Source organism: Solanum tuberosum, unplaced genomic scaffold (assembly GCF_000226075.1).
Source record: "Solanum tuberosum cultivar DM 1-3 516 R44 unplaced genomic scaffold, SolTub_3.0 scf00047, whole genome shotgun sequence".
In the NCBI taxonomy this organism is placed as follows: domain Eukaryota; kingdom Viridiplantae; phylum Streptophyta; class Magnoliopsida; order Solanales; family Solanaceae; genus Solanum; species Solanum tuberosum.
Window position 1 is genome coordinate 493,143 of NW_006238973.1, and position 11,719 is coordinate 504,861.

Genomic DNA, 11,719 nt, shown 5'->3' on the forward strand with positions numbered 1-11,719 from the left:
ATTTTTCTTGTTAATGTTATATGCTCCCCAAAAATAATATTTTTGTTCAACTATGGGCTTTGGTTTTGGGCCAAGAAGATAGGCCTAGTGAAGAAGTGGTTGAGATCTTCTTAAGGACTAAGCCCAATGGGCTTTTCCTCAAAAGCATTAAACTCAAGAACTTAATTGTGATGTAGATTATTTTTAGTTTAACCAATATCTACGACCTGATTAATCCAGACTCACACCGTATGGCCGCTTATAAAAAAGGGACGCACTACCTAAAAACTAGTTTGCTTAGTTGTCATTACTGTATTGTATCAAATTGTTACTTTATATACAACATTTTTTTTATTGTTATTTAAATTTCATTATATCAATATTGTCGAAACCATTAATATGTAACAATAAGAAGTACAATTCTATATAACAATCATTTTGACGTAATCCCCTTGATATCTTGCCCTTATTGTTTAATAATACTACTTTACCCTTTTATTCCATCTTTCTTTATGAAATAACTCTTCCTTGTACCCTACTTTTTCATTTTAATACATTATAAGTTTATTCGTCACCAATATAGGTTGTGATGAGTAGTAGTACTACACTCTACACCAAATGTCTCGAGTTTGAGCCCCAAGTATAGAGAAAATCATGTTGGAAAGACCACCGCAAATGGACCCAGTAGTGCACGATCCAAATTTAATCAAAGCTTCAACCACCAGACACCGATGACCGGGTGGAAAATAAATAAATAAAAAATTATTCTTCAAATTCTTGGTGCGTGACATTATGGCACAACGAAAAACAATATTTTATCTAAATATTATATTCATCAAAACAATATAGTATAATCCAAATCCAATACGATACATTATGAAACTAATTTCTGCTCATGGTGACAAGAAGTGAGTTTTTTACTAAATGAACTCAAACTCCAAAAATAATACTCCCTCCGTCCCATTTTATATGTCATTTTTTTACTTTGCACTTGCATTAAGAACTGATGTAATTTTACTCTTCTACCCTTATTTAATGCTTTCTTAAGTCACCTTTATATTAAATGATGAATACATTTTCAAGATTAATTAACTACTCTATCAAGGGTATAATAGACAAAATATGGTAATTTATGCATAAATTTTATAAAATGACAAGTATTGTGGTCCAACTATTTATAGAAGGGGATGACATATAAAATGGGACGGAGGGAGTACACAACAGTATGATCATACATTTTATTGACATTTAGCCTGAATGGAAAGATATGTACTATGGTAACCATAACAATTCAAGAAAGCAAAGGATTGAAAACCAAAATCCTGCGCAAGAATAAACAGTTTGCGCGATCTCACGTTTTTCGAGTTAAAGAATGCTTCGATCATAGTCTCTTTGGTTCCTCATCTTGGCCTGTATCTATTTCGTAAAGATCCCAAGGACTGCAGATACGTAGCTCTCCAACTGAAAAATGTGTTTTTTTTGAGAAGGGGGGTCGAGTGTTGAGTTAAAACTTCATTTATGTATAACTGTCTATGTTGCTCGACTCTCCAAAAAAGTTGCTTCACCGTGTCGGATCCTCCAAAATGCAGGAGGATTTGATACACACTTGTCGACATTTTTGAAGAGACTGAGCAACATAGGTAATTGTGAATGAGGAAAAATGCACCTTTTGTAGTATTCTTACCTGCGATGGAATGCTGAGTCCTGTGTGTCCTTCGATGATTAATCCGACCGTGAGACCGATCATAGCCCATGCACCGTTAATTGCTTCTATTTGTCGCCGTCTCTTTAAGAAAATTCAGAGCAGAGAATGTAAAATCGATGTAACGGTAACAACTTTCAAGAGCATTTGTACAAGCACAAGAATCTTCAAAGGTGGAAAAGACATGATATTTTATCCAGGTCACATCATTCAAGACTTACGTAAGCAGAAATTCACAAGGTAGGATGTGGAGATTACGTTACGCTTGGTAGAAGTATGCATCAGTAGGCTATGTTGCTCGGACTCTTAAAAAATATTGACGGTTGTGTGTCAGATCCCCCAAAAGTAGTATATTTATGGAGGATCTGATATGAGTGCGACAACATTTTTGGGAGAGTTCAAGCAACCTAGCTTATAGGGAATGACCGACTTAAATGTTTAACGTCACTGGAAGATTTATCTCACATAAAGTGGAAATAAACTAATAACTTGACATTCAGGGCCGATTTTACTACCACTCCGGAGATGAGAACCGGAACACTAATTACCTTTTAGCAAATAATGTAAACTCAACATCACTATACTCAATTTGCTTAGACGTAAGCATCATGTTCAATGCCGATATACTAACATACCATAGACGAGAGTGGGAATAATTACCTTGAGCTAATAATATGAATTCAATAGCCGAAACTACTAAATCTGCTAAGAGGCACCTAGGAGTCGAGAAGTGCCAAGTTACAGAGATTCAGCACGCATGAAAATATAATTGAGGTTTACTCACTTGATATCTCTCTTTAGCTTTGATTTCCTCCATTTGCTTTGCAGCTAATCGCTTGGCTTCTAAAGGATCCACCATGATCACTTCCTTCCTTTTTCTCTCTCTCCCTGGAGATGCCTGTGGACAAAGAAGTTTTCATTTAGAAGCTCAAGTTGACAGATAACGACCTCGAATAACTACGAAGATGTCTCTAATACCAAACAAACGACATCAACGGGGTAGTCTTTTTGTACATATGCATGGAGTATTTCTAACTTCTTTTTTATGACCGTGGTGTTTAGGCTGGCTTGCGCACACATTTAAAGACGAAGATATAATAGCCACATAAACAAGTAAGTAGAAAGTAGAAACAAGTTTTACTAAATCACCGTTCACATAATTTTACCACCGGCCATATAACAAAATCTATCTTTGTTTTATTTTTTGAAGAGCATAATCTAACCAATTTTTACTAGTATTACATACATGGAAGCCTTCATAATGCATACATTGGGATTTGCCAGGACGCGGATTGCTTGACTCCTGGTTTTCCATGAAGCCAAATCAGTGTTCAGCATACGTCCATATTCAAACCTGACACATAAAAACTTCTTTATTAAAAGGAGAAAAACGGAATATACACGTGATATTCGCCTTTCTATCGGAACAATTTTGAGCTACATTGCTCAGATTCTCAATAAATGTTGCCGCACCCGTGTCGGACCCTTCAAAAATGCACTTCCTTTGGTGGATCCAACACGCACCCGGCAACATGTTTGAAGAATCCGAGCAACATAGATTTTGAGTGGATGCTGAATACTAGGAAGAATTGTAGACAACGCCACATATTAGCGCATGAGCTAGTGAAAGCCTACACTACAAAGCATGTGTCCCCAAGATGAATGATCAAGATAGATCTAAGGAAAGTAAATGATTATGTTGAATGCATTTCTCTACAACAAGTAACGGAAGAGCTCAAATTCCTACTAAATTTATCACTTGGGTTAGGGAATGTGTGAATACTGTAAATTACTCAATAGTGATAAATGGAGAGCCAACAGAACCTCTCAATGCAGCTAGAGGTCTTAGGCCGTGATCCCATGTCACCTTTCCTGTTTGCGATCTTTATACAATATCTGAGTAGAAGCTATGTTTGGTCTGGAACCAATGTGATAACCAAGAAGGCATTAGTATCCTGGGATAAAGTTTGTCTGCCAAAATCATTTGAGGGCCTAGGACTCGTTTAACTTGTGTTGATGGAATAAAGAAACTATTGCCAAGACATTGGGATTTGACACATAACCAAAACAAAATGGATATAAACATATTATATAAAGAGGCAGCATATTGAAAGTACGAGTATACCACAGCAAGCTAGCTGGCAAATGAGGAAGATCATTCGGGCAAGAGAAACAATGCAGCACGTGCAAATCTCAGATAGAGGACACTAGAGCTTAATCAGGCACATATACCTACAGTTGATTGGAAACAATGCAAGAGCGGAATGGAAGTGTTTAATGTTTGGGAATGAGGCCAAGGCCCAAAGCTAAATTACTCTATGATTAAACATTAAGATACCGAGTATAGTCCCCGAAGTGGGGACTCGGGAGGGTGGGATCAGGGCTGTCCGCTGTCTTACCCCTACATTTGTGGGGTAGAAAAATTTACTCTATGGTTACAACTTCAAAATAGGGTTCTCACAGTTGACAGACTCATTAAATGGGGATATAATGTTGAAACTATATGTATAATCACTAGAATAGAATCATGCAGTGGCTAAAGAGGAGCATCTGGCAGAATGTTGGATGGAAGCAACATCTGAGATGGCATATCCAGCATACCAAGGGAAAGACTCAATCAGCTCAAAGTGCTCAAAATGGTATACACACAGACACAGGTGATTCACACAATTTGTATTGAAAGAAATCAAAGGTCTTCAAAGAGAGAAGCAAGTAGATAGAGCAGATAGCTAAGGAAGTTGCCTTTATATGCAACGCCAAGAGCTCCAAGCAAAACTAAAAAACTTCTTCAATCTTTGACCTTTTAGTCTGTCAGTCTCGTATGATGATCAGAAATACCGGTAATATGATGTCCATCCAGTGTTAGGTTGATAAATGTAATTAGTTTGAGTTAATGTCTACTTTCATTTGATCAGCTATATACACAGAGCCGACTCAACAAGATTGAGGGCCTAAAGCGAAACTCTCCTTCAACAATTTAAAGGCTGAAATTGCTCTAATAGCCAAAAAGATAACAACTGAAAATACGTCGATAAAGAAATAATAAGCAAAGACATAAACCATCCACAAACATTCAGACTAATATTACTACTCAATTCTCATACATTAAAAACAAGATTCATTTTGAATAGCTAACCAAGACTAAATCTTTTTAGAATTTTACACACTAAAACAATTTCTAAAAATGAAATCTTCTTGCCAATCTCTCTTTTCCAACCTCCAAACACTCTTCTTGAACAATTTTTAAAAACTCAAAACTGCTCTAACAGACACAAAGATAACAGTGAAAACACAAATTTCAAACCAAGATTCAATCTTTTTATAACTTCACACCAAAAAAATTTCTTGAAAATTTCTAAAGGCTGAAATTTCTCTAATAGTAAGCATAAACACAAAACACCCACCAAAATACAGGCAAATAAAACTTGTAACAAAAAAAAAAACAAGGGCAAACTCACTTTCTAACAGGTGAATGATGAAAATCCGATTTTGCCCTTATGTGGATACCTCCATTGATGATGGGTACTGAAGCACTAAGCACCATTTTTCTTTTCTCCTCTCTCTCTGTGGTGAGTTCTTTATCACCACTATGTTTTTGTTTTCCTCTTTTCTCTTTTTAGTATATTTGGTCAGCAATTGTACAAGATAATTTCACTTGAGCCCCCAAAAGATTATAGTAATTACATATAGGCTCCTTTAACTTTTAATTGTGCCAAGATATTATGATTTACGAGGATGTTTGACTAAACTTATAACCTGGTCAAATTGATTTATAACTTATCTACTCGTTTGGTAAACACATATGGGGTGGGCATGGTATGGTATCTACTCGTTTGGTAAACATATAAACTCAAGTTTAAAAGGCCAAACAACATAAATTTCATTTGTTTAGGGTTTAATATCATGTATCTTCTCATGAGTTTTCAAAATTACTATTTGTGTCAGATTTCGGTCACTAGATACATGTATCTCAAATATATTGAGTTAAAATTTGATGTAATTTATTCCAGATACACTGTATCCATATATCCAAGAAACACTAACTCTATCGCTCGCCTCTCTCCTATTTTACACACCTCTCTCCTTATGTATTTGTATTCTGGTCGCAAAACATGTATATAGATGTATCAGAATTGAAGTTTGATATGAAACTATTAATGTGCGCGCACTAGCCCAATACATTATGGGTAAATCACATAAATATGCTATATTAAAAAAATATTTACCATTTATGTCAATATAATTTTTCTAATTAAATATAACATTTTTTTGGAATTAAGAAAAATGTACCGTCGCTTGCCTCTTCGGCCCTTTTCCTCTTCCTCTTTATTTTTAATTCTTCTTCTTCATCTTTCTTTCTCTATAATTATTATCTTCCTACTCTTCTTTTCTCTTTTTTTTTTTAAAAAAATTCTTCTTCTTCTTTCAAATTTTCATTTAAATAACAAATCAATTTTTCATATTTCATTATTTTTATCCAAAAAATACAATGAAAAAAGAAATGGAAAGATGAAAATTTATACAAAATCATGTTTTCAAGCAGAAATTTCAAATCTCTAAAATTACAACAACAAGAGTTCACCATTGATGGTCATTATAAAGATTCAAATTTTGAATTTTACGAATTTGTGATTAGTTTGGATAGGATGTTCCTACAAATTATTGAAAATGTCGTTTGGAATTTATAGCTCAATTTCAAAAGGGTTTGGTTAAGTTTATAATTGATTTTAGGAGAAATATTAGATTGAAACTCGAAAAAAGTGAAGTTTATGAAACTGTATAGCAATTGTATTAGAGTTGTATTAGATATGTTTCATAATTGTATTAAAATCGAATTAAAATCATGAACAATACATATATAATAGGGATAAGGGTCTGAAAAATATCCCAACTTTGGTCGGATTCGCTGTTGCAATACTAAACTTTCATAAGGACCTATTACCTCACTTTTAATGAAGATTCAAGATGGAAAGCTCGTTTAGTTGTCCAAGGCTTTGCTCAAAAGGAAGGTATTGATTTTAATGAAATTTTCTCTCCAGTAGTTCGCCATTCTTCCATCAGAGTACTTCTTGCCTTTGTTGCACTATTTGATTTGGAATTGGAGCAATTAGATGTTAAAACTGCTTTTCTACATGGAGAATTGGAGGAAGAAATTTATATGAAGCAACCCGAGGGTTTTGTTGTTCATGGTAGTGCACAATGTGTTTGTCGTTTGAAAAGGTCCTTGTATGGACTTAAACAAGCACCTAGGCAGTGGTACAATCGATTTGATGCTTTTATGGTTAGTAAAGGCTACACCAGAAGTCAATATGATAATTGTGTGTACTTTCAACAGTCTTCAAATGGTTCATTTATTTAGTTGTTATTATATGTGGATGACATGTTGATTGCTTCAAAAGACATGTCTTTGATCAACAAGTTAAAGTCTCAACTTAGTAATGAGTTTGAGATGAAGAACCTTGGTGCAGCAAAGAAGATTCTGGGAATGGAGATTCATAGAGAATGACAAGCTGAAAAGCTATACTTGTCTCAGAAAAAATACACTGAGAAGATCCTTGACAAGTTCAACATGAGTAAGAGCAAGCCTGTCTCAACTCCTCTAGCAGCTCACTTCAAGATATCTTTTGAATTTTGTCCGAAAACAGATGAAGAACTTGAAATGATGTCTAACATTCCCTACTCTAGTGCAGTTGGTAGTCTTATGTATGCCATGGTTTGCACTAGACCCGATCTTGCATATGCAGTGAGTATGGTGAGTCGGTATATGCACAATCCTGGCAAGTATCATTGGAATGTGGTGAAATGGATTTTCGATACTTGAAAGGAACAGTTAATCAAGGCTTAGTTTTTGACAGGAACAAGGTGATATCTAATGATGTTGTTGGGTTTGTTGATTCTGATTACGGTGGTGATCTTGATAGGCGCAGATCTCTGTCCGGATATATCTTCACTTTATGTTTGGGTTCTATCAGTTGGAAAGCATCTTTGCAATCCATTGCTGCTCTATCCACTACAAAAGCGGAATATGTTGCAGCTACGGAAGGTGTGAAGGAGGCTACATGGTTGCGTGGTCTTATTCTTGAGCTTGGTGTTCCACAAGATACTACTGTTGTGTTTTCAGATAGTCAGAGTGCAATACATCTAACAAAAAACGATGCATATCATTCCAAGACTAAGCATATTAGTGTGAAATATCATTATATCAGAGACACAATAACTAAGGGAGAGATTGTAGTCAAGAAAGTTCACACTACAGAGAATCCTGCAGATATGCTTACCAAGCCACTTCCCATTACTAAGTTCAAACATTTTTTGAACTTAGCTGGTGTTTACAACACTTGATTGCCCTTCGGGGCATTTATGGTAATGACGAGCATCTACTAAATTTGAGTCAAGGTGGAGATTGCTAGAGCTGCCTCAAATTCTTTTTCCCGCTGATTTTGCCTACTCATGTCAGCATGTTTCAGCTTGTCTTGAGACTTCCGCAATTTCAGGAAAGTTGAACAGATCATGGGATTATGGTGCAGTAAATGGGCACTAGTTTTCACTGGAAGTGGGGCCTATTTTTCTGGGCATTTTCTATTTCTTTGTGCCAGATAGTGGAGCATATGTTTCTCAGCATTTTCTATTTCTTTGTGGCAGAAAAACAAAAGAATTCAGTTGTCTTTTTTTTTTCTTTTCCTCATTTTGAGTTCTGAAGAACTTGGAATTGTACTCTACCTTCAACATAGTGAATTTGCTCGTCGTTACCCGTGGCTTTTTCCCAACTTGGGTTTTCCACGTTACATTGTGTGTCATTAATTGTGTTTCCAGATTCCTTTCTCGATTATTCACATTTGTCTTGTTTTTTATACATCTTATTTCCTAACAATATGAACATAGGTACAGTTACTTGCGATAATCTTCAGTGCATTTAAGCCTGATCCTTGAAGCTTTTCAAGCAAGTTCTTTCCTCTTAAGTCAGCTGCTACATTGTTCAATGATTTTGCCATCATCAGTAGGTGTTTTTTGTTCGTCTATTGTTGCCTTTATAATAATAGTGGTTTACTTTGCGCAGGTGCGTCAAATTCATTCAATGATTGTTAAAGTAAAATCAATCGGTGATCAATCATCAATGGAGAAACTTTACATGTTTCGTGCAATGGTTTGGAATGAAGGAGAAAGATGTTTGACAATATGTGCACGAGGTTGATAGAATATATTCATGTACAAGCCAATTATAGAAGAGATACAGGTACAAACTGATCATTTAAATTGCTCTGTTTATAAGTGAGGAAAATGTGGTGTTGCTGGTAGGAGGGCACGTGTTGTTGAAAGAGAACGAGTGTTTGTTGAAATAGACGAAACGGATCCTGCCACATAAGATACCCAAACAACCTCGGAAGATAATCAAGCAACAACCAGTTATGATATTGGTTCCACTTTAAGGGGCCACACTCAGGAATTTACGACGTATTAACCAAGAAATAGTGAGATTGTTCATACATGATGTCAAAAACTCCACAAATATCAAGGGATTCAAGTTTTCCGTCTCTTGAAAATGTTATTGTTCCATACATGCTGCTACAAATATCAAGGGATTCAAGATCCCTGATGCCTTTAATAACTTACACTGAGATACAAGGTAATGAATTGGATGATTCCAACGATGAAATAGATGTCGATGATTCGGAGAAGGTAGTGAACAATTAGTGAAGGATAAGCGTACAATTTTTCTTAAGCTTTGTGGGACTAGTATTTTAACATCTTTACATTATTATCTTTTCATGAATGCTTCTCTTTTTTTTTATTTGTTAGGGAGTCACTATCTCTACCAGCACGCCAAGAAGAAAAAAAGCACACGGCAACAAAGACTGATTTGTCTTGAGTTTTGTTATCAACATATTTTCATTTGTATAGATATTTGACTATTAAAATTTCAATGAACAGGTTAAAAATGAGGCCAAAAACTCTACTGAAAAGATTTTTGAGAATCTGACAATGACATGAAGGTATCTTTCATGTTATTGTTAAAATTATTATCGCTATGTCGAATAAGCATTGCGTTGTGGTATCTTTCATGTTTTCAAGTTTGATTATTTAGCTATTTGAAATCGAATTAGAGTAGTGCATGTCATTAACTGAAAATGTGCTTGTTTCTCAACTTCATGGAATTATGCTTTCTCAGCTAAAGAGAAAAACAGATCAGTCTCTGTAAATATGCTTTTGAAATTAATTTTCAAGTTGTTACTCTTATGCCCCAGCCACTAGTTGAGACTCTTGTGCCCCGGCTCTCGAATGGTTACCTTGAGTTGTTTATCTGATCCAAGTTACTTCCGCTTGCAATATTGCACATCTGGAACAGGTCACCCACATGTAATATCATGAAACCAGTAAAGCCATAAATTATGAGAATTTATCTAGTTTTGGAACCAACAATGTTTACAAGCTCGCACTTATAGTCATAATAGATAATGTTCACGGGCCCAATAATATAAATTGTATGTTTTGGGGCTAATAACGGAGTTTTTGAAGCGATTGTTTGTGTGGATAAAGGAATAAGTTTTTTTTTATCACAAACCTGTACTTTCTTTGACGCTATTTAAGGCATAATAAGTGTACCCGCATACAACAGATGACTTTCAGTGGATTTCAACACTATGAAAAACATAAGAAAAGTGACACAGAAGCGTATTGTCGTAGATTACAAAGAACCAGAATTAACACTTTGAAAGAAAAAAATAGCAACAGTAAACATTTGTGTTCATTTTTATTTTTGTGTATATGCCATTATCAATCATTCCTTGTAGGATCTCTAGTATTCCCAGAGATGAAATAGTCCATATTAGTGACAGCAAAACTTCTTGTCGTTTGCTCAAACCTAATATAAATAAAAAAAGGAAACATTATAATAGCAAACCAAATTAGTAATACAACAAATAAATTTGAGGGGCGGGATTGAAGTTTGAGGAATTGGGAAAGCAATAGAACAATACAGATTAATACATTTACCGTTCTAGTCGTAATTTCACTTCCATCCATATTTCTTGAAGGCAGAATTATATTGTAATGTGATCTCAGATATTAAATCACCTGCAAATGTCAGCATGTTGAATTGCCGTATTTGCCCCCACTAAAATCAAAGGAATCGTGAGCATGTTTTGTAGACTTATGTTTTACAACTCTTGAGTACCAATATGCAGCTCCTCAAGTATAATAATCATGTACCCATCGAAATTTAGCATACCGCAAGAGAAACAACCGATACTAACAAAAAAGAAGCACAATTCTTTTTCAGTAACTTCAGAATTCAAAACTAACTAATAGTTAGAGCAATAGCTATTATTCTTAATTTATGTGATACAAATAAAATATAGTAAGTTATATAAATTTAATATGATTTTTAAATATTTTAAGTTGTTAATAATGTAATTTTTTACGTAATTTTTAAATACTTGATATATATTACTTTGCTTGTCTCAATGTATGTATCATAGATAAAATTTCAAGAGCCAATCAAATGTTGTTAATTGTTAAGATTTACAATACATTTTACGTAGTTTTTAAATTAAATAATTTCACATTAAATAATACATATTACTACTTTTATCCCATTTTATGTGACATTGATAGATTAATTTTAAGAATCAGTTAAATTTTTTATGTGTTTTTTTATACATATTTTAAGTTGTCAATTATCATGATTTATAGTATTTTATACACAATTTTTAATGATAGATTAATTTCAAGAATCAATCGATTTTTCTTATATGTTTATTTTTTTGAAATATTTTATGTTGTCAATTATCATGATTTATAGTATTTTTACGCAATTTGTAAATATAAAAAAAAATTAAGACAAATAAATTAAAATGGACGAAATATATGCTATTTTTGTTGTCTCAAAAAAAAATAAAAATAAGACAAATAAATTAAAATGGACCCAATATATGTTACTTTTTGTTGTCTCAATTTATGTGACACAAATGAAATTTGGAGAGTCATCCAAATTTTCATATTTTTTTAAATAATGTTTTAAGTGATTAATTATCGTAATTT

The 11,719-nt window shown here is 34.1% G+C and overlaps 1 protein-coding gene across 1 annotated transcript; it reads right to left on the minus strand.

Annotated features, from left to right (window-relative positions):
• Window positions 1-1,193: 1,193 nt before the first annotated feature.
• LOC102586683 (uncharacterized) lies at window positions 1,194-5,273 on the minus strand. The gene is made up of 5 exons (XM_006343494.2): window positions 5,140-5,273; window positions 2,951-3,035; window positions 2,466-2,579; window positions 1,664-1,765; window positions 1,194-1,440 (listed from the first exon to the last, which is right to left on the minus strand). The coding sequence occupies exons 1-5, from the start codon at window positions 5,223-5,225 to the stop codon at window positions 1,396-1,398; spliced, it is 432 nt and encodes a 143-aa protein (XP_006343556.1). The 5' UTR covers window positions 5,226-5,273; the 3' UTR covers window positions 1,194-1,395.
• Window positions 5,274-11,719: the final 6,446 nt, after the last annotated feature.